Consider the following 24,119-nt stretch of genomic DNA (forward strand, 5'->3'; position numbering starts at 1 on the left):
GACGAGGCCCACTTGATTGTATCTTCACGGCAGAGTCGGTGGATTCGTCGAATTGGAACATACAGTAGCCTTGCAACGGCAAAGACTGCATGACCAGTTGCAGCCGAAAGATACCGAGTTTTGCTAAATTATTTTTCGAATTCGGTCAGTTTCTATTAGCTATTTAGAGCTAGAAGAGCTCGCTTAGCTACTTTAGCTAGAAGAGCTCGCTTAGCTAATTAGACTCGTGACCATAGAATTTCGGATATCTACTCGAGTAGGCGAGACTAGTACGCGCGAGAGGGTATGGCTACGTGAGACGAATCCTAGCCGATATAACAGCTGGCACTGATAAATCTCATTCTGTAAGAATTGTCATTCTCTCCATCCTGAAGCTAGTTCTAGGTCTTGCAGTTTAAGATATGCATTTTATTAATTAATTATTTAACAACATTAATGAACTTTAAAATTTTATAGGACGGTATTATGCGTATGTAAGTTACAGTTTCTAAAAAATCTAGTTACCTTGTGATTTGATACGAAGGGACCTGGGTACATCCAAAGCATTGAACAATATGGTGCTAGAGCTCCGTTCGTGACAAACAGTCACAGAGTGCTCGTTTAGGAGTAACCGTTGCTTTGTAAGGTTGTGATTATTAGAACATCGTATTAATTTCGAGACATTTTCAAATTTGTCGTGGTAAGAAAGAGCCATGCAGTCGTAACTCTAGCTAGTGACAACAAAGGACACGTTCACGTTTCAGCACATCTATACAATCACTTCTATTACTAAACCAGCTTTTTAGCAATGCGTGCCTGCATGCAATCAGCACAACAGCAGCAAAATTATGGCGACGACGCAACAACAGACTAAGCGATATGCAACCACTAGCTATAGGCTGTTACAGTTAGGTTTGTCTCGCAGCTCCCTATTTTGTTTGTTTTCTTTTTCAGCACGCGTACAGTTACAATGATAAAGACCATGATGGCAACACAGCTGATTGCACTTCCAGCGATCACTCCAACCGGGACATCTAAAGCAACAAGTAAAACGTGCACATTTCAATTCTTGAACATATACTAGAATTTTTAGAACTTTTTCTCTGAAGAAAGAAATAAATGTAGGAATTCTCTGAAGAAAGAAATAGATGTAGGGATTGTATAAAAAGTAACAGAGAACCAAAGCCAGACATCATTAGTGAATCATTCCAACCCACTAAATGTAAAATGTAGGGAATGTGGTTGAAAGGATTCACTAATGATGTCTGGCTTTGGTTCATATTATCTAAATCTTGTTTCTGTTACTTTTTATAAAATCCCTACATATATTTATTTTTTCAGAGAAAAAGTTTCTAAAATTCTAGTTTGGTAAGTTTTTAGGAATGCGAAAGCACGTGCACAACCTACTCCATTAATTAAACAAAGATTCTATAACGTAACAAAAATACACATTTTCTTGGTCATACTTGGTATACATGTATAGTCACGCATCTCGAGCATGTGGATCTTATGTATACAGTGTTCTGTACTTGCAAAATATGCAAATAAGTTGTGCAGTGTTTGTGTATAGGTTTGCAATTATAACTTACCACTAATAAATGAAGCTGTGTTCTACTCACTTGAGAGCTACGAGCATATGTGCATGTAGTGTGTGTGTGGTGTGTGTGTGTGTGTGTGTGTGTGTGTGTGTGTGTGTGTGTGTGTGTGTGTGTGTGTGTGTGTGTGTCGGCGGGGAAGGGTGTAGAGGCTTAGTACGTCTGACAGGCCGGAGCACTGGGCTAGCTTGTACTTGTACAGTACCATTTGAACACGTTAGGGTACGACATGACATCCATGAAATGCTAGTTTCAAGAGCGCCAGCTACTTCGTCATTATTGTGTCGGTGTCATTGAACGCCACACGCACACGCCGACATTTGCGCACGTGCACGTGACTTCTACACGCGACCGGCTTGTACGCACGAGGTCTTTGATTTGCGGCTTAGAGGTGTCGGCTTTATACACGACAATACGGTAGCTCTAGTCAACTCACTTTGTGCGCAAAATTTCATCGTCTAGGCCACATGCACTTAGTTAAAACCCGTAACAAACGTCACATTCAACGTCGACATTTCGTGATGAAAGCGAGCCGAATTTGCTTTTGCCTTCTGCTTGAAGGCGTTGGTGTTCCAATTACGACAAGAAGAGGTATATCGCGTCCGCGATTGCGATGAAGTTCAACTTCACTACGTTTAGAGTAATACGCACTTCCGTTTGCTAGTGAAATTCAAAAGCGCCGAGCTGTAGTCTTTTAACTAGGGTTTTCAACCACAGCACGTGTCAAGAACTCTTGTCACCTTGTCCGTACCTAGTTAACTAGACAACGTACATTACAGGGTAGCAGGAGCTTGTGATTGGCTGCCTGGTTATTGCTAGCAATTGCTTACAACAATTACGTGTAACGTAAGTAGGGTATCAGGTTCAAATCGGTTCCAACAAATCTTTTTCCTTAGATGTTTCTTTTTTCTATCATCAAAAGAATACAGGTCGGCTTATTCTACGTCGTTTCTTAAAGTTTTAGCTTTAGATATGCCGTACTCAAAGAGTTATGCGTGACGAAAAAGAAAAAGAAGAAGAAGAAAGAAGACAAAATCCAGCGAAAACTCCAAAATTCAAGAGCGTTTTTCTAGTTCTGAAGACAAGATGAGATCAATTCAGAAGTAGTCAAGCGTAGTTGAACTTGTAAGCTTTTCTATCTGTCGGTTTCAAGATATTTAGCCGGGTTTTAAGGTGATTTCTGGAGGTCTAAAATATGACCACGCCCACATAACCTTGTCAATCCCTACATACAGGGTAATACCGTACCCCTTGATATACAAGATACTACCGTACCCTGTGATATATAGACAAAAAATGGAATTGAAAGCTACCTGTAGAACTGCTCTCGACTGGTGGCATTTGTGGGCATATTCCCATTGACGAACAGAGGACGGTAATGTAGATGGTGACTGTAGACGATAGAGGTGGCTGTCCGTGGTCACGAGCTAGAACTGTGACCGTGTATCTGTCAAGGCTGCCCTCGTTCAGCGATCTGGCCAACTGAACTTTGCCCATCGTGTTGATGGAAAACATTCCGTCGTCATTTCCAGACTCGATACCGTAGGAAATATGGCCATTCAAGCCTATACTCCAGAAACAACGAAAAATGTTTAGAACTCAAAGTCAAACTTATTCTACACAGAGTTACCCGAGTCAGCATCTTGAGCAGTCACATCTGCTACAGTGAACCCAATGGCAGCGTCGAAAACAACCTCACCTTCATACTCATTTTTGTCAAATTGGGGTCGGTTGTCATTAACATCTTTTAGTTGCACAATGACGGTCGTTTGAGCTGTGCGTAGACGAGGTTTAGTAACCGTAGCGACAAGTGTGAAGCTGATCTGATGAAGAGTCTCGTAATCAAGAAGAGGCGAATTAGATACGACAATGGAGCCGTTAGCAGACACGTCAAATGCGGAGATGGGCAATGCGTCAGACATCTGGTTTGTTATTGAATAGGTGACTCGATTGCCTATCTTGCCATTGACTAGAGCTGGTATAGTCAACACAATCTTTCCGGCGGCTGTGTGTTCTTGTACCCAACCGTCGTATGAGCGTCGTTGGAAAGCCGGACTTGGGAAATCTCCATCTTCTATGTGAATTGTGATAGACGCTTCACTGAACAAGCGAGGATTCGCGCGGTCCCACGTTTTGATTACTAGTTGGTATCTGTTTGTAATTTTGTAATCTAGATTGGCGTCATCTGCTACATCAATCGTGATTCCATTGACGGTCATTGTTACCACAAAATGTTGATCTTCTTTAGATGGCGACTGCGAAGTCAGTGAATACACGACCGGTCCTCCTATTGAATCTGCATCAATCGCTGAAAGAGACAAAAGTGTTACGCCTTTGGCCACGTCTTCTTTTACGTAGACGTTGTAATGTGAAAATGGAAAACGAGGAGGATTGTCATTTTCGTCTATTACTGTGATGTCGACGTGAGCAACAGAAAAAGCTTGAGAGTCAACAGAGGTGCCAGCCACTATGGCGATATCGTAATAAGAGATTGCTTCGTAATCGATTGATCCAGAAACGGTCACAGTTCCTGTAGTTGGGTCGATAGAAAACGGTAACTGATCTGCATTGTGCAGATTGTATATAATTCCACTCAAGTTCGTCATCAATTCCAGAGATGGAGTTAATATCAATGGAACTCCTTTGTCGGTATTTTCGTTGATGCTAGACGATAGCGAAATGTGTCTAAACTGAAATGGATGCGTGACGATAACAGTGACTGCAAAACTGCACGATCTGGGACGACGAGCAGCGTCTGTCACGCTTACCAAAAACGAGAGATCGTAAGATTTGGAATTGCTGTCGGCAAGTGAGCGGAGTGGATTGGAAAGCTGAAAGTATGCTGTCTTGTTACGTTGCATCAGTGCCAATGGTGATACATTGTGCAAGAAAAGTGATTGAAAGTTAGAATAAGAGAAGGTCAGATTTCCATCCGTCCCGTTATCGTTGTCTACGGCATCCAAACGCAAAACATTCGAACCGACTGCTGTAGTGTAGGGAAGAGATGTGGCGACGTTAGACGGTTCACAGAGAGGAGGAGTATTAGAGGAGAGTACATTAACTTGAAGAGTAGCTGTAGAGCTGCAAGGTGGACTGGCCTGGTCTGACGCCACTGCGATCACACTATACGTATCGTCGGACAGTGGAAGACGGGATGTTATCATTCCAGAGTTCGTATTTATTGAAAACACGCCCACATCGCTCGACAGTTGGTTTTGCGTAGCGATGGTGTTTGCATTAGTCGTTTCCAACGAATAGCTGACGACACCATTGACCGAATCGGCACCGTCGTCGTCGGTTGCCGTTACGTGAGCTATCACATATCCGATCCCAGCACTCTCCGGAACATGAACGACTTTGAGAAGATTTTTAAAGACGGGACAATGTTCATTGGGCTTCACTACGGATACTTCAATGTTTACAGATCCTGTTAGACTCGGCACGCCACCATCAGTAGCAATGACATTGAAAGTCAATAGAGATCCAGTTAAATACTCGAGAGACTTTGATAGAATGATATCAGCCGAGCTACCATTTAATCGAAAATATGTATGGTTGTTGTTAGTGCTGGTGAGAGAGTAAGATAAGTGTCCGTTTTTACCGCGGTCACCATCGGTAGCAAATAAACTCAAAATTGTCGATCCCACGCGACTGGTGGACGCAGCTATCAGACTGACTTTTGATGTTGCAAATACTGGTGGGTTGGCGTTGCTTTCTGCTGTTTCATTACAACTGTCTCCATCATACTGCGCCTCACATAAGCACGTAGTAGGAGCAATGCAGGTACCGTGAGCAACGTCGGTACAATTGTCCACGTTGGAGCAATCGGGAATGTCACAAGCTACACCGTTCCAATGGATTTGGCACAAACATCGGTCAAACGAGAGACACGTTCCATGACCTGAATGTAAAGTACATTATAATATATAGAAATACTACTCTCATTTGCATTATTCGTCTAGCAATTGACTGACCTGAACAGAAGTTATGTGTCTCGCACGAGTAGGAACTGCAGTTCGAGTCGGTGTATCCAAACTCACATTCACACAGATCCACTTCAACGCATTTGCCGTGACCGGAACAATCGTTCCTTCCCTTGCACTGCGCTTGACTGCAATTTTTACCAGAATAGCCAGAGTAACATCTGCACTTTGTTTTGGAAAGGCACACTCCGTTACCAGAACAATCGTTCACTTCAGGACAAACGTCGGCAACGGCACAGTTGCTACCCGAATATCCATCGTAGCACTGACAAACGTTAGGTGACACACATTCGCCGTTACCAGAACACTCGTCTACACCGTTACAGAGAGGAGTGGTGCAGCTACCACCAGCCCATCCCACATCACACCGACACACATCAAAATCGACGCATCGACCGTGGCCTATGAAATCAACAAACAATAGAGAAAAAGTTGGTAGGACGCCAAGAAACTACTGACCGCTGCAGTATCCGTTGAGTTCGCACGAGTAGAGAGTGCAGTTAATACCAGCCCATCCCAACTCACACTCGCACTTATCATGATCGACACACACGCCATGATTAGAACAATGGTTCACGTTATCACAACGCGCTCTCTCATTGCACGCCTCACCAATATAACCTGGTGTACACTCACACACATCGTCCGACTTGCACAGTCCATGAGAAGCACTAGTACAGTTTGATACACCAAAACAAGCAGCTGCAAAACGGACACATTTGTTGAGTTCGAATAATCGGCTAGTCGACAAAGTGAGTACTGACCAGGCCTTTCACAGAACGGTCCATCCCATCCAAAATGACAGCGACAGAATCCAGACACACAGTCCCCATTCACACTGCAATTTGCACAAGAACCTATAGATAGGTAACAGGTAGCGTCATGGGCTGCACACAAACCAACAACACAGAAACAATAACCTCGACTACATTCGTCTCCAAACCATCCCGAAACACACACGCAAGTGTTGTTAACACAACGACCTCTGCCAGAACATTGAGTTGGACATCCTGACAAACAAGATGAAAATTTCTGCTAAAGTTAGATCGGTTACACCCTTCAGATAAATATTACCAATCTTGAATGCTTCCTGTTCGGCAAGGGATGTGTCGTTAGTGACCGCTACATCAAATATGCACTCGTTCAGTTTTATTCCCGTTAGATTCAGTTGACTGCACACTGATATGGCCATCTGGGCAGAAATATTCAATTAGTGTAATTATATACGTAATACTTGTAACGCTAAGCTCTAGCTCGATAACAATCAAGATGTAGCTATACAACGTAAAAATATTATAACGGTTGTTCGCTTTTTTTCTCGATTTCTAATTCTCGTTTATATCTACCACATACAGGTTAGAGTGTTCGGTCTGTACACAGTACCCGATTGTACACAGTAGACAACTTATTGGCATTGAAACGGAAGCAAACGCTGCCTATCGAAGTAGGAAATAACGTCTGTTGCCTAGCAAATCAGACCTAGACTTGTCTGACTCGTTTCTGTAGGTAGATCTGGACCTTCGTCGATGTAGAATCATCTACAGTTGTATTATTTTCTTTAGAATGTAAGTGTAGGGTTTTTCAAGATAGACAATGGTAGCTGGGTAATGTTTTAGACAGTTAAAATTTACAGCTAATTAATTAGGATATGAATTACCTATTCACGGTGAAATTCTGGTTTAAAAATCTTTATTTTGAATTGCACAGGAACGAACACGCACACACACGTGCACACACACACACACACACACACACACACACACACACACACTGGCGTGGCGTGGCGCGTTATCCCAGCAGTTGCGAGCAAGACTGGTTTCGGGGTTCATATCAAAATTTTGATCAAAACTCCTTATTAGATAGTACTGCCTTTACAATTAGCTACTACGCGCTAGTGATATTTGTTATACTTAAGTATGACAGGACATACAATTATAATAAATGTAATCTCAAATCAACTCTTGTTTACTTCTCTTGATCTGCACGATTTGGAAAATAGTCTAGAAAACTTTGGGGGGAATTTGGAATTTCCCTCAAAGAGATGTCAGGCTACGCCACTGACACAAATTTTCATGGCTGAATGCATAGTCATAGCCAAATTGATATGCTTACAGCTACTGCCAATAGTTTTACAGTGTAACACTCATACTTGTCTGAGAGATGGTTGCAAGTCTGCAATGCTGTATAGTGGTACAAATGTAGGATCAGTGTAGGAGATATCCATCATATCGTCTCTGTGAAAATTGGAGTGAGACCAAGACCACGTGCCATTCAAACCAGAGCCACTAAATGTTTGCGTGATTCTCCCTTTAAACATCAAATGAGCAACAGAATTACTTCACAGCAAATAGAGTGCAGTCTGTAAAGAAGTGAACTTACATGTCTTTGCAAATGTCACGTTATCCTGTAGTGAATAAGTGATTCCATCTGATCCCAACAGATCATTATTCAAATCTCCGTCCATGTAGCCACACAGACCATCTGTTTTGCCTTTGAATGTGGCAACTGGAGAGAAGAGAATATTGATGAATTGTCTTTTCATGCCAGGACTGTAGCGAACTTCAACAGACAAGTAGACATCATTATACCACTGGAAAGCAACGAGAGCTCGAATGGTGCCGCTGTCTTCTTCATTTGTTGATGAGAAATCATTATGATAAATAGTGACTTCCATATGCACTCTGCCATTAGTTAAACTCCGCTTATCTTCTTTTAGTGGAGCCACGACAACACCATTAATTCTATAGAAAAGAAATTGATAGATATTATGTGTTAGAAACTTGTGTAAGATGGATGGCTGCTTCGTACCTCACAAAAGGGAGATCATTTGGAGAAGGATTGTGTGGAGTTGTAATTGTTACAATATTAGTTTCCACCTTGATTGCTACAGCTCCAATGAGTGACACTCGTTGATACTTGAAAAATCGTGTTGCAACTCCAAAGTCATTGTCACGACTTTTGCAATACCAAAACTCTCCGATATCAAAATAGTCGTAGCTGAAACCTAAGATATGACATTTTACAAACGAGAGAGTGGAAGGAAGTTTGCTTCATACAGACCATCAAGAGTTTCCAAATGTGGATCTCCTGCTATTCTTCTCGGTCTTGCAATTTGACATCCTCTGCCAATCCATTGAGGCTCACACACACAGTATGGATGTCGATCGGCTTGATCCCTTTGTGGTATTGTACAGTTGCCATTGTCAGAGCAGTCTAAAATGAGAATGAAGCAATAATTATGATGAGTTGAGGACTTGCATTTGATAGAATAAGCTAACATGGCCAAGGGCTGCAGTCGGGAACATCACAGAAAGGACCTCTCCATCCTTCAGCGCAAACGGGAGGTAGACCTCCTCGATCTTGTTTAGACTGACAGCTGCACACACAGTCTTGCCACACTGCTTCCATACCCTCAAGGCATGAGGGACACCTAAATTAATGTGAGAAAATACATTGTTTTGAAAAATTTGACAATAATTAACAATTTAAACACAAATATGGAAAGTGTTGAGAATTGTTACTTGTCATTGAGACAAATGCAACCACTTGGACCGCGAGTGGAGTGCTGGCAATTTCTACATTTGCAAGAACAGTCACATTGACCGTCTGGTCCAATGGTGCTTTTAGTTCCATCTCGACATGTACAACCACACTGCTGAAAAATATGCTCAATCGACCTTGTGTGCATAAATAAGAGACAACGATGGTGATAGTATACCTTGCAATCGCCACTGTTTCCGTTGTCTCTAAGACTGAAGTCAGCACAGCGACATTTGCATTCTACTTTGTTTTGTTTCAAGTTATATTGCTCGACTGTACCCAGAGGACACGGGGAGGAACAATAAGAATTCAGACATTGAAGGCAACGTTTGATGCCATTCTTTTCTTCGCAGTTTGCACGGCCGGGACATTCACATGGACAATCTGTTTCCTGTTTCATGCACACACTTGACTTTACATCGATGAAATGACTTGATTGCAATGGTTGAAGTTGTTTTGTCATCTTAAAGTTTTGCAAAGAAAGTTCTATAGAACCAGCAACGTTGCTCACACCAGCCAGTGATTCCATTTCTAACTTCTGCAATGTTATCACAATATTTAGTCACTAATCACATCACATTGCATTATCTGTTTGTGTCACCTTATCAAGAGGGCAGCCCGAAGAACACTCTTTTGCCGTCCATTTTCCATGTAAAGTCGTTTGGATGTTTATTGTGAGTGAAGAAGGAGACAATGTGTTGGTGACGTGCACACCCACTCTGTTCTCTATAAATGATGGTACTCTTGTGTTGACATGTTCAGGTAGTCGATAGGGAGATGGCCACGTGATTTGAAAGTTTGGGGAAACGTTCGTTTCGAGTGACGAGCTTCGTCCTTTTATTTTACTCTTTGATATGAACTTTTTCAAAGGCACTTCTTGATAAGATTTGACTTTAGCCTTACAGTTTTAAAATTAACAGAAAATTAGAGATGACGAGTCGCTTACCAACCATAGGTGCAACTTACATCTCTAACGAACTCGCTGCCAACGTCATCGCGCCACAAGATTCCCGCTTTAAGACTTCCATTGGTCACGTACTCGTGAGCTATTTTGATGTCTGATGCATAGTCTAAAGACTTTGCATCATAGTTGAGACTATATGACAGTGATGCCTCAAACCCGAGTGTTCCCGGGATGCAAAGAGGTCCCACAGAGATACAGAACGGTTTGCGTTGTCTAGGAACAGGTGCGGCCTTGATTCCCGCCGGGCCTTTGACACTTCCGTCTCTAGATACAATCAATGCAACATTGCTTTGTCTAAGATTGAATAGAACATTTACCTTTTTACGTCAAGAGCTACTTTGGTTCTTGTAAATAGGTGAACATTCCCGTCAAACTGAAATCCAAACTTGGTAACAAATGGTGAAGTGTGGTTACTTCGGAACGTCATGGTAATATTGGGATCATATGACAATTTGATTTCTGTTGTTAGCGAAGCAGTTCCAAAGCCAACTGAAATCTGGAATGACATGTATGATATGCAGTATATATATATATACATATATATATATATATATATATATATATATATATATATATATATATATATATATTACATATATATTACATATATATTACATATATATATAATTCTTTACCTGAGGATTGAGAATACGATCTAGACTGAATGTGGGCTCTAGGTTGCTTGATGAGATAGGGTCGCATGCAGACAATGAGAGAGATCCTTTTTCGATTTTATCGTGTATTATTGGCGCATTATTTTCAATATCAGTCGTAACGACAATGGTCACATCTTCGCGTAATTCCGTACCGTCATCATTGCTGTCTACAATTCCATCAGAATTCGTTGATCCACACAGAGGTTTGCCGATAGCGCTGGTCGGTTCCAATTCAATGTATGTGATCTTGTCATCGAACGAGTTGTATTTGTCTTTAACGTAACCGGCGATGGAACCGCTGGGCCGACCTACCACTGCGTCACCGACTGCTATGTCGAGATTGCTGGGCAGTTGATTCTCGTAAACAAGTAGACCCAGTCGACCATCTCCTCCTACTCCTGTTATAGACGGTAACAAGTTAGAAGATGGACTACTCTTTGTTCTAATGAATGATTTGATTGAATCTGGTGCTGTGGTAGAGGAACAATCGGCCAGAATTGTATGGACGAACGTGTGACCTCCAGACGCTTCGATCGATTGCACTATTTCAATAAAACCGAAACTTTGATTGCTCACAATAGCTTCTCCATTTACAAGGATTTCTGAAGATTTGGAAATGGCAATCACATACGTGTCGTTGAGCCAATCACCGACGCACTTATAAACTGGCTTACTGGACGGTATAACTAACGTTCTCGACGCTCCCGACAAATTCGGAAAGCTGGAGTTCATGATCCGTAGCAGTGCGTCAGAATCAGGAGTGTGTTCTATAGCAGCCTTGTGAATAACAGACTCCAGCTCGACGTTATCGCGAAAGTCAGCGTATTTGATAACGTTCTCTAGTGTGGCTGGTCTGCTTTTGATCAACTGGTACGATCCAATGCTGCCAACAGAAGATACTTTATCTAGAATTCCTCCACTCTGACTGCTAGCCATGATGTGACCACTGAAGAGAGGTAAAGATGGTTTGGTAATAAAGAGTGACTCTTCTGACTTGAGGTGTCCCATCATACGATATATAACATGATCACTACCAAACACTTTGACGTCGTTAAAGAGATCGACAGAAGAACGTCGTGTAGTTTGATCAAAAGTAATATGACGTTTGCTTTTCTGAGGAGCAGACGGTTGAGAAAGAGGCAAGTGACTTGCTACTTTTGGCTCGTTTCCATCCAGTCCGTAGTCTGGAGTCACTCTACCGTATGGACATTGAGATTCGTTCCACGACGGACAAGATCCCTGCTCAAACAAATTTAAACTGATGACTACGTAAGTTTTAGTTACACATGTAGTCTCACCCTGCCGTTGTAACAAGCTTCAATATCGTGACAATGTTGACACGTTTCATTGCTGCTTGTTGCCACTTTCCAATTACACGGATCATTACATCCGATCTCCTACGTAGAGACATCAATAGCAGTTAACTATAAAAACATTTTCCGTTGCTCATCACTACACAATTTCTTACCTTAATTCGCTGCGAGCAGGAATGAGTTGTCTGTGGGGAATAACAAGCGTAGTAGAACCATGACGAGCAGATGTGTTTGTCAGGCCCAATTCCCAATCCCGGTAGGCATTGCTGCTTTTCATCACACCATCCACATCCTGCTTGTCTGCTGCATGCGTGACATGTTGTATATAATCCACAATATGTGGTGGTGCAGGCGCGACCCTGTTGGAAGTAACAGCACAAATACGCGAAGTGTGTGGCTTAGAGTAGTGAATACAAGACATAGTGTTCTCTGACCTTCCATCCAACTCTGCAACGGCACTGATTAGGTCCAACACACGTACCATATCTCGAGCATTCGTTAACTTGGGAGCAATCGAAATCGGAGCAATCGCTTCCTGCCCATCCTTTGTTGCATAAACAAGTTCGAGTATTGCTGTTGCATCGACCATGCTGACTACAACTGTTTGGACAGTCTCCTACACAAAGCAGAACACGTACATAGTTAACTATTGAGTTTCTACCAACGAACTATCAAGTTACAAGTGCTATACCAGAAGGAATGATTATGCACAAAAACGGTAAATGGAGACTGCAACTTTTGGTTTCCACTCCACCATTTGTTGGAATGACACATTGGCCAGACCCTTGGTTATGAGACCAGACTTCTGTTGCAGTTGACCATGACGGTATTAGTGTAGCATACATTGTTGTTTTTAGTGCTGATGCTAGTTGTCCGCCTCGATTCTGTAAGCGGACAACAATAAACATTGAGGTAGTTTGACGATTAACTTCTGCTTGTATTGTATTATAGCTCTGATTGATAGACTTATGGTCACTTACCTGACAATAAGCACTTGCTGCAGACCAACTTCTTGCTCCTTTTACGTAGAGATAACAGTTTTGTTTGAATTCTTTCCAACCAAAAGAACAAACTAAAGAATACACAGTTGAAACTATTATTTGTAAGTTAAGCCAGTGCAGGATGATAGAGATATACCTGGTCGAACTAACCAAGGATTGGTGTCGTTAATGGGCGTGATATCTATATTTGCTCTGGAAGATTCATCGTGTTTGTCCAATACTTTCAGTTCTGCTTTGTTCAGGTTTGCTGTTCCCCACCAGTTGTTCCTGGCTTCATGATTTCCTTGGTATTGATCCGGTCCTGCTACCATTTCATATGTATTGGCAGGGTTGAAGAACACATTTCTACTATATGAAGCGGCAACGCCGTCTGCTAGTATGGTCCACCTCTCGTTTGGTTTCTGCCCCACATTGAAATAGAAGATGTTACGTGAACAGTGCTGGTTGTTTACAGAATGTTGTGATGCAGTTTGCCAGCGTACGGTGTGACGAGCTGTGTTGTTGTAAAACGTATTTCTATTCACGTTAGCAGCGACGTTAGTGATAGATAATGTATCGTGCAAAATACCAGCAGAATTATGACTGATATCGTTATCAGTGATCGATGCTCGCGGTCCCGTCGTGCCACTAGCTGCAGACAACGACACGGCGGCACCTCCCACATTTGCCTCAATCTGATTGTTGCTTACAACAACAGACGAGCTCTCACTTTCTCTGTCTAACTTTAAGGTAATAGCTCCGACTGCATTACTCTCAATGACATTGTTTTGTATGAGAAGGTTGGATTTGTCTACTTGCATGTTCACACCGCTAGATCTTAGATGTGTCGTCGTCGTAGCCAACTGCCCGTTACGAGAAATAATATTTCTGCTCAATTCAAAAGTATGTACTGTCGACCCGTATCCATTGTCCCCCGAGCTTGTAGCCGCCACGTCAATCCCGCCGACAGTGTTGTTTGACACAACAGAGTCACTGAGTGAGAAATCGTATCTTTCGTGGCTGCTCTTGCTTGTATTGAGTGCCAAGCCTGATAATCCGTTATTCATCAGGAATGCACTTGCAATGTGATGTGAGCTCATCTGTTGAGTATTTACATCTGTAAAAGTTCAAATATTGTTTATATATTTAGCTTTTTGTCTATTGCATTACTCTGTTGCAATTGTATTTTGTAACACATCTTTCTTTATAACATGCAATCCAGACATTCAACGTGTTGTGTACTTTCGTAGGGTACACGTTGTGGCCGCTGTTAGCTTTATTGTAAACATAGTAGCTGTTGGACAGCTGCCTGTTACCAATAGTTATGTAAATTTTGAATAGCCAGAACTGGCCACATGCCGGGAAAAGTAATGTTCTGGTTGACGGGTACTGTATTATTATATATTTTGTACCAAGCTAATTATTTGACTTTTATTTATGTTGTAAATTATTTGAGCGTTGTTTAGAAATTGTTTAGCTTAATTGAGAGGTTTGTCACTAACCTGTGGGATGCTGCTGTATGTAAGCAAGAAAGTAGTTGTCTTCTAACGTATATCTTTCGTCGGTAAATTCTGCTCTTACGTTAACTGTAATGGTTTGAGATTGTGAAGTGTAGTGGAGAGGATAGTTGGGTTCTAATCGATTCTGCCGAAAAACGTTTTGTTGGTCGATGGTAACGTATGAGTCCCAGTCTTGAAACCGTATAGCCATGATGTGAACAGAGATGACGTGTTGAGAAGTGGCGTCAATTGTTGCAGAGCAAGATTGGATGGAGTAACCTCTCGAAATAGGCGTAGCTATGAATCTGAGGAAAAACGAGGAAGCAGCCGAGAGTTTGGACACTGAGCAGATATCAACTATTTGTTTATGTAAGACAGGAATATCCCACATCCTTTGTAAAACACTATCGACTCTTATCACCAGACCATGACCGACATTGTTGTTGCTTGTCAAGTGTGTAATAGAACTAGCAGCCGTATTGATCAGTTCGACTCCATTACCATCGCTCCCTTCCACCGTCAGTTGAGATATGTTGATATAGGGGGAATGACTAACTTCTATTCCAGTCCACACGCTCTTATTGACGACGACGTTGAATAACTCAACGTTTGCACCAACATTTTGAACGGCAGCTATATGACCTGCGTTTGCTATTCCTGCATTACTAATAATCACATTTCTCATTGAAGATTTGCCGGACGTTTTAGCAGAGAATCGAACTCCAGTCCAATGATAAACGGAGTTGTGCGTTTTATAATGACCGTCGACGTTTTGGCTGGAACATGACGCCACTAATTGACCGTAGTGGCAGGTAGTTTTCTTTAAATCATAATTAATGCATTGTCTTAAAGTCTCTTCGTCTCCTCTACACAATACATGTTCTAGCCACGCTGCGTTAGTCGAAGTTTCTAGGGTTGGATCAACGTACGGCCATTGCCGATTAGCGTTAGAGTATCCTAATTCTCGGCATATCACTCGAGTGTTATAATGATTATGGTATTCCCGCCATCGCCAATCACTGTAATTATACACAGCGCAGACTGGACCCCAGTTGCCATTGTGAAATATTTCCACTCTTCCTCTCCATTGAGATGAACCGTCAACGAGTCTTAAACTGCCCTCTTCTAGCTGCAGGTCACTAATTGCAAAGCTATCGTCTCTCAGTAATATTGGAGAATTGTCGTTGCCATGAGCAATGAGCTGCCCTTCGACTAGAATTCCAGTATTGTGAGTGAATTTCAGTTCTACTCCTGATTCTATGGTTAGTGTATTACCAGGTAAGACGGTGATGTCTCCAATAACAACGTATGGGCTACCAGAAGCTGCTAATATTGTGTTGCTCGACACACGCCCTCGTACGATGCTATTAGGACGAGTGATAACCAGTGTTGCAGAAAAGAAAGGCGAAGCTGTAGGACCGTTTTTAGAAGTGAGAAAAGGAAAATATTGTGCAGAAGCTAAGCGAGAACAGTAACCAAAGTCATGAATGCGGTCAATAATGATGTTTTCGTCTGTCGTTCCCCAGTAATTGTTGGTCACATCGATGACTCTCTCTTGAGAGCTTTGAACTGGTATCTCGACTCCCAACTCAAACAGAGATCCCGGATTATCAAAATGATTATTTTTGATTAGAAAACGATCTGAAGTGGACACAATCACGACGGCAGAGCGACCATCTCGATGGTAAGTGTCACTTTCGGTTACGTAGTTGTCGATCATTGTGTTGTTGGTAAATACAAAGTCAGATTGGGTGAGGGTTTGTGGTTCTATTCGGACAACATGAGTTCCTCTATTGTGTGTGAAAAGATTGCCAGTTGATACCAACGAAGTCGTATAACCTTGCAACGTCAAACATCCTCCTCTTCCAACTCGATGTCGTTCAAACGTGTTGGAGTAAATACTAAATATTCCATTCCAGTCTCCATTTCTTGAAAGGAATAAGTCTGTGCCGCTGTTATTTGAGAAGAAATTATTGGAAACGGTGAAATCCAGTTGCAGTCGTGCGTTAGAGTATCTATAGTAGTCATTTTGCAGATGAACTCCTTCTTCATTAGACTCAAAGAAATTGTGCGAAATATCGCAACGGCACTGACGTCGTCTATTCCTGTATGTCCTATATAAAACTGCATTTTTTCTGGCCTGTGATATAAAATTTTTAGACAACGTCGAGTGACAGCCGAAATTGTTAGAGTAGTAGTAATTCATGTACAGATATATTCCTGTGGAAACGTTGACAACTCGATTGTTAGTAACAATTTGTTGTCCGTCTCCATACCTGTACTCCACTCCATTTCCTTTTGTATGAGCTATAGTACAGTTATCAACCATCACATCACCTTCATGACTGTAAACATACACACCATCATTGAGAACGTTCATGATTGTGACGTTCTGTATTCGAGCATCATCATACGCATTCTCAAAGTACACACCATACTGAGAATTATGAATAGAACTTGACTTGATGATAACAACAGGTTGTTGTCCAGTAGTAGGAATGACGTCAACAAACAAAGCAAATCCAGGAGCGCCCGTCTTCTGGCCTGTTGTCACTTGTATGTAAATATTGTTGCTGGAAGACAAGACTGGCACGTTACTAGAACTCGTTCTGTATCCAGAATATGAAACAAGAAGAGAGCTCGCGGATTGAGCGCCATCTCGTATGTAAAGTCTATCATCGTCGTAAAGTCTCAGACTGACAAGACGAACAGAGAGTATAGTGTTAGGTGGACCTTGCATAACAACGGAGCAACTAATTCCTGGTAAATGATCGTCTTGAGACATTCCAACGTAAGATCCTTCTTCTGGGTCTACAGATATAATAGTTTGTCCAGAGCAAATGGATTCATAGTCCACGTTGGCAGACAATAGAGACGAAAAGTCGTAGACGTGTATTCCTGCATCTGCTACATCATTGACTGTGACATACTTTACCATCAGACTACGACCACGTGGTCTACGGATAACCAAGCCATCTCCAGCCGCACCTACAATGGTCACCCCGTTGATAACAGCTTCTTCGTGTAAGTGCGACACTTCCATAGCCGCCGATGCCGAGTCTTTGATGGTTAATCCATTGGTTTGTGGAGGACGGAATATCGCTTGAACAGAAGGTACTGTCTTATCATATCTATTACCTGCTCTTATAATTTTCGTGTGGTTTAGAACGGATCGTGGCGTTTTCTGATTGAAAGGATAGTTGGAGACGGTGCTGGTTGGAGCAAAGCGGATACCTGCCCAATTGGTTTGAGCAAATTGAGACGATTGTCGATAACACGGAGAGTGATAGCAGTAGCATCGAACTTCTACAACCTGTAAACATTTCGAATGAGGAGCGTAGCTAGATGTGTTGAACGTGCAATTATTAAATGACGTTGCGTTTTCGGGACACCAGAAATCACGAACAATAGGATCTCCGAGGGCAGGAAACCACTCAGTCTGCCACCACCGGTGGTACCAATTATCATGTTTGTTCCAATAAGTAAGTTGTTGACATGTCAATAACGCAATGCTGTCCAATGACAAATAACCAATCGATCGTGAATTGAAACAAAGTGGGTACCACAATCCGTTGAGTTGCAGCTCAATAGTGCCGTATACGAAATAGGAGTAGCTAACAGGTTCAGAGAAACGGACTAGTAATTGTGTATCAGAATTTGATTCGTTTTTGGCATCTTTTACTATGTGAGTAAATATAACGGGATTGTCAGGCGTTCCTTTACTCAAGATCCTTCCTTCTATCAATATTCCAACATATGGCAAGATAGTCAGCACGGCACCCGCTTCTACAGTCAGTGTTGCGTTTGCTAGAACAGTCACATCACGTGTTACAGTGTAAGGTCCACCGGAAGCAGTTAATGTAAAATCAGTATCCAGTTGGCCTCCAACTTCTCTGTTGTAATTCAGAAATGGAGGATACGATCTCGGATGACTTGATGATGCAACATGAGAGATGGATGGAGACAGAAGAAACGGAAAATATTGAGCGACTAACAAGTGATTACAATCATCAAAATCAAATATTTTTTCTAGAATTTTTTCTTCATTTGTTGTTCCCCACCAGTTGAGTGTGACGTTGATTGTGTCTAGTGATGAGTATCCTTCCACTTGAACCGCCAGCTCTGTGTTTGCATTTTGATTGTCAAGTACATTATTGTAGACGCTCATGTAGCCTATACCAGTAAGGACAATTACTGCATTTGGAGTAGACTTTGCATATCCGGTGGGGAGAGATGACAGAGAGTTATTTGTCAGTTCGTTTTCTCTGAATATTAACAAACTGTCAACATGTTGATGAGAAGAGTGAAATGATGCTCTTGCATACAACCTCACTACATATTCTCCACTGTTGTAGGTGAAGACGTTGTTTTCAACTATAACTGGCGCGTGTATTGAGCTGCTGTAATAATAATTGTCATTAATACCCATTACTCCCGAGCAGCATTTTCCATTATTGTTCATAAAGTTGTTTCTAGCGATGATGGCATAGCCGTCACGATATCTGCATGTAAACAAGAGTGCTTGCAAATTTTGTTGGAACGTATTGTCTGTGATATCGATGTGAACCGAGTGTGAGTTGGAATCAGAGACATAAATATCAACATTAAGAGCAGTGTCTGTAGTTCCAGAGAACGTGCAATTAGAAACTTGAAGCTGAGAAGTTTGTTGTAGAGTCTGAGGCAAGTAGCTGGAGTAATAATAACGACTGTAGACATTTGCTCCTCGGTATGAGTTCTGGGTGAAAGTGCTGTTAGCGATAGAAACATTCGAGTAGCTATATAGGTTTGTATTTAGTCCTATGTAACAGTTGGTAACATATAATTCAGTTACCTCCAGCATGTGTAGGTCTGTATTGATTCGAATGCCAGTTTGCCTTGAGCTTGTATGACATCGTACATTTGTTGATAAAATCATCACCTGATTGGCAGATCCACTCATTTCTATTGCCGTTCCTGTTACGCCGGTAATGACAGAGTTGATGATACGTCGGACGCCAGCACTTCCGAACAGTCGTATTCCACTCGACGTTCGAACGAGTCCAGTTATGTTACAATTGTTTACATTTTCTCCACGAGAACCTAAACATAGAGTATGCTTATAATAAAATGTATAGTTGTAGCAGTTGAACAAAGACTTACCAATAGGATATCTTGATACAAAAACTTTAATGTCTGATGAGCTAGAAGTGTACCGTTTGTCGAGAAAGAAAATTGCTTTGTGATAAGGTACCATGACGTTTTCTGGAATTGTGCCACTAACGCTGCGCGACAGTACACGTTGTTTTGTTATTTCGTTTATTATACTAAGTGTTGCTCTATAACCAGAAAACCGTTGGAATTTAATAGCAAGTCCATATCCCGACATTGTGCTGATTGAACTTGTGTAGTCGTTGTGGCTGGAAACGCTGAATGTGAGATATGCTCCACGATCATCAATAAAGTATGACGTAGTTGTACTAGAGTCTCCTTGGTGGGTTGGAGCATTGGATGATGGTTTGAGTATCATTGGAATAGAAGTGATGTCAATAGCAGTTGCACCGACATTATGGAAATGACAATCATCACATCTAAATTGCCACGCCAGTGAGCCCGATATACCGCTATTGCTGCTGTTTGCTACAGTAAGACCAGACATGTGAACATCCCCGTGTACAGAGTTGATCTGAATACCAATGTGACTAATGTCTACAATAGACACGTTAGTGATGGAGGGACTTGCTGTTGTCATGGTGATAGCCGGTACCAACAAATCAGGAGTTGATGGAGCATTATTTATTGTTTTTCCAGCGTTGAATATTTTGATATTTTCTAAAACACTTTTACTGTGGTACTTTCGTGCGTTGTACGTGATGGTTTCGGTCGCGTCGTCATCATAAAACACGATCCCTCCCCAATATCCAACACCAACCGTCCCACACACAACACCAACGTCTTCTGAATGTTGACAATTGTTGTTGTTCCAGCTGCTCCCTCCATGGCAATCAAACAGTGAATTTTCCACGCCTCTGCAGTCCACGTTAGCCAATGCGATGATTCCCGTTCCCTGACCGAATCTACGTGTGGATGCTTCAACGGGTTCACCAAATCCGAGGTGTCTGCATACAACACGAGCGTTATCTGTATTCCAATAATCATCACACACGGTTCCCCAACTGTGACCGTTGAACACTTCCACCCTTCCCTCTTTGGGACTCTGACCTCCCACTAGACGAATAGAAGCGGAATCGACACCTTCAGTCATGTTGTGAAACATCAAAATTTGATTGTTCAGTGAGCCTTTGGCAAAGAGAGTTCCTCGGACATGAAGTCTGACTCGAGCTTGGAAGTTGATGACTACTCCCGGTTCTATGGTGAGAGTGGCACCTTGGCTGACTGTGATGTCACTGGTTGCTACATACGGACTGACATCGCGCTTTAGCATGTGGTGAGCAAGATATGCTCCTCCAATCTTGGTCTCAGAATCTCCATACAAGACTATCGTTTTTCAACAAATTATTTATTCACGACCGAATATTGTAGTAAGCAATTCTTACCTTGGATGAACAGCATCAAAACAGTGCAGACAAACAGAATAGGCGCTGGCGGTCTATTACAAACATTTTACTTGGAACCTTGTTTCTCTCTTTCAAGCTGTAGCTACACATGTGTGTTGTGTGTGTGTGTGTGTGTGTGTGTGTGTGTGTGTGTGTGTGTGTGTGTGTGTGTGTGTGTGTGTGTGTGTGTGCGTGTTGTGTGTGTGTGTGTGTGTGTGTGTGTGTGTGTGTGTGTGTGTGTGTGTGTGTGTGTGTGTGTGTGTCTGCTTTATTCAATTACGGACACCTCTCGTTTGTAGGATGCATTACCTCGGAGATAAGCAGATGCTTGCTGTAGAGTCTTGTCAATCATGTACCGCTCTAATTGCATACCTACTGTAATTAGATTGGAAAGTTGTCCTAAAAAGTAACTAGTAATTAGTTTGAGAATGCAATCGACACACTAAGGACAACCACCACCACTCTCTATTGCTTTCTACAGCACCGTCGGCTTTGTTTTGCGCATTTTACTGGCAAAGTATTCCAGTTAACAGTGGTAATGAGAAACCGTAAGTGATTGCTACAACAATAGGGTATTGGTGTACATTTTAGGGTGTTAGGTTTCCTAAGCCACTTTCCAAAGCCGCAACGACTTTAATTCTGGAACGGACTGTAAACCCCAAGATCGATATCAACGTAACACAACCCCCTAAGAATTTGACGACCTAAAATGTCTGGAAACTCGTCAAATGACAACAACTAAAATTTTAAAGTAAGAAAAGCAATAGCTGGCAGTGTGGGAATTATGTAGATATAGGAGCCTAGGAAAGGCATCACGGAAGGTATACAGATTACATTACACATCAAAACGGGAGCGAGTTCATAGAGAGACCGACGGGATAGTTGAAGAAGCGGTCGACCGTGTTCTCATTGAAGTAAGGCGTGAAGAAGAAGAGAATTCTGAAAGCGAAGAAGCCTTTGTTTCTGGAACAGATGACCCCTGTAGTGATTAGAATGCCACAATTGACCTGGCGGCGCGTGTGAAGTCACAGATGGTCGTTCTAATTGGTCATGAGGGCGCAATCACATTGCGTGCTATACAGGAAGTAGCCAATTCTGTAGTTGTACAATACTGATCAGAAACAAGCTCTATATATTTGTCTTCTCGTCATCACGAACTTCCTAATGATGTTAGAATTATCTTTTTGCGATGTATAGTTAGCGAGATTCAGGGTTTTTCCCACGCTGCCAGCTATTACTGTTCCTACTTTAGTTGGACCGATTTCTCGAGCCTTGATGGGTCGTAGACTAACCTTGTACAGGACATCGTAAATGGTTGGTTGTTCTTACATTCAGAGGTGTCTAGATACGCTATACCAAAACATATGAAATATCATGTGAGAAGACGATAAAATTTTGCCTTCTCGACATTGACGTCGTTTTTCATGAATTTGTAACGTTGGTGTCCTCTTTAGCCTTCAAAGCACAACAGGAGGTCTAGCTGGGACGTTGCACGGTACGGAGGAAGACCGGCTGGACATTCGAGCCTAGAGACAAAATGCACCGAAAGTCTCGCGGTAAATTCACTGCGGGCGCGATTTCGCGCCAATCGCGCTGCATGTTGCAGTGAATTTCGAAGCGAGTCAGCCAACCCACGCTTCCGTCTGTCTGGATGTCTGTAAAGCGCCGATCGACACGACGCCATCGGCGGCGGAAGAGTCGAGATCGGCCGTCCTAGACGAACGGTCGAGTCGGATTTCGCCCGGACTGCCTCCGACGAGACTCTGGCGGCCTGAAATGAGATGCACCGGAGTTTGTTTGTTCAATTATCCGAGTATGCGGATGTAACATACACTCACCAACATGCAGCTGCGCACGATGCGCCCGCTGCAGTCAGAGGTTTTAGGCCAGCTCACCGTGCGTGCGTCCGTCCGTATGTCACGGAAGGTGCGACTTCGCGGAAGTGGCGTCATTCTCCACGAATAGATCATGACGTTTTATGTTGTCAGAGTCTGAGACGGGGAATGCGTAGAGTCCCAACTGCGCTGTCTGGAGTGTGTAAGATGCACAGAGTAATAGGACGCGTGTACTGTAAACGCGCGAAGATAAATCGCTACCGCCCATAGGGCGGAACGATGTGACGCGAGCTCACGCCACGCCATCCTCTAGTGGTATAGTAGAGTGCAAGATGCAGTAAGAGTGTAATAAAGCAATGTGTATTGTACCTTTTAACGCGCGCTGCAGCTGAGTAGATTGAAAACTTGCCAAATAAGTGTGTGTGTGTGTGTGTGTGTGTGTGTGTGTGTGTGTGTGTGTGTGTGCGTGCGTGCGTAGATTTGTTTCTAGAGTAACACGTGGACCCGCCTTACAGTGAGATTGTGAGATAAGGGCTACTCTATAGTACGTATACGTGCCAAATAATGGACGACTGGCGAAAGTACGTTTTCTTCGCTTATATGTAGCTACTATCTAGGTGTTAGCTCAATTCCTACCGCCCATAGGCCCAGTTTCAACCATTTTCCGCTGAATTTTGCGGCGACGTACGGCGACTCGCGCCAATTCGCGGGGGAACTCTCTCCTGGTCAAGTATGGGAACTATAATATTACCTTTTCAATTACTACTAGGTGGCTTCTATAGTCAAGTTCTACTTTTCTTTGTCTACTCTCAGTCTACGAACGCGTAAAATTCGTCTCCTCGATCCTTCATGCATGCACTGTTTGCATGCTACCCTAGTCTAGAGCGCGTTTGCAGACACGCAGAACAAATAGATTGACTACTGTATCCGTCTAGCTAGACAAGCTTACTAGTATATGCATGTAGAACATACCCAAATCGACATGTCTTCATTTCTAGACGCAATCCAGAACGAGGTCGATGTCGCGTCTTTACTCCAATGCAGAACACCGTACGACAGATACGGTTCAGTGTCGTTTTCCTTGCTGCGCTAAAGCCGATGCGCTCAGGACAACAGGCACTGCTGTTACTGGTTCGCTATGTACCAGACGTTGCGAGTGCTTGGTAGGTCTCTTGATCTCAGCAGGAGGAATGCGTTCGACCTGTTTCCGGGTACTGTAGTATAGTCTAATTATACGGGAGT

The 24,119-nt window shown here is 42.6% G+C and overlaps 1 protein-coding gene across 1 annotated transcript; it reads right to left on the minus strand.

The window, feature by feature from the left end:
- Positions 1-731: 731 nt before the first annotated feature.
- Positions 732-15,194, minus strand: LOC134192483 (uncharacterized). Its single transcript, XM_062661222.1, has 26 exons — positions 14,513-15,194; positions 13,168-14,127; positions 13,011-13,102; positions 12,722-12,914; positions 12,465-12,646; positions 12,186-12,389; positions 12,016-12,114; positions 10,697-11,956; positions 10,379-10,557; positions 10,064-10,325; positions 9,699-9,995; positions 9,276-9,635; positions 9,079-9,212; positions 8,836-8,987; positions 8,618-8,770; positions 8,366-8,561; positions 7,937-8,298; positions 7,707-7,864; positions 6,632-6,749; positions 6,478-6,567; positions 6,322-6,414; positions 6,017-6,259; positions 5,549-5,959; positions 3,205-5,475; positions 2,888-3,139; positions 732-1,013 (listed from the first exon to the last, which is right to left on the minus strand). The coding sequence occupies exons 1-26, from the start codon at positions 15,192-15,194 to the stop codon at positions 868-870; spliced, it is 9,549 nt and encodes a 3,182-aa protein (XP_062517206.1). The 3' UTR covers positions 732-867.
- Positions 15,195-24,119: the final 8,925 nt, after the last annotated feature.

This window comes from Corticium candelabrum, chromosome 16 (assembly GCF_963422355.1).
Source record: "Corticium candelabrum chromosome 16, ooCorCand1.1, whole genome shotgun sequence".
NCBI classification, from domain to species: domain Eukaryota; kingdom Metazoa; phylum Porifera; class Homoscleromorpha; order Homosclerophorida; family Plakinidae; genus Corticium; species Corticium candelabrum.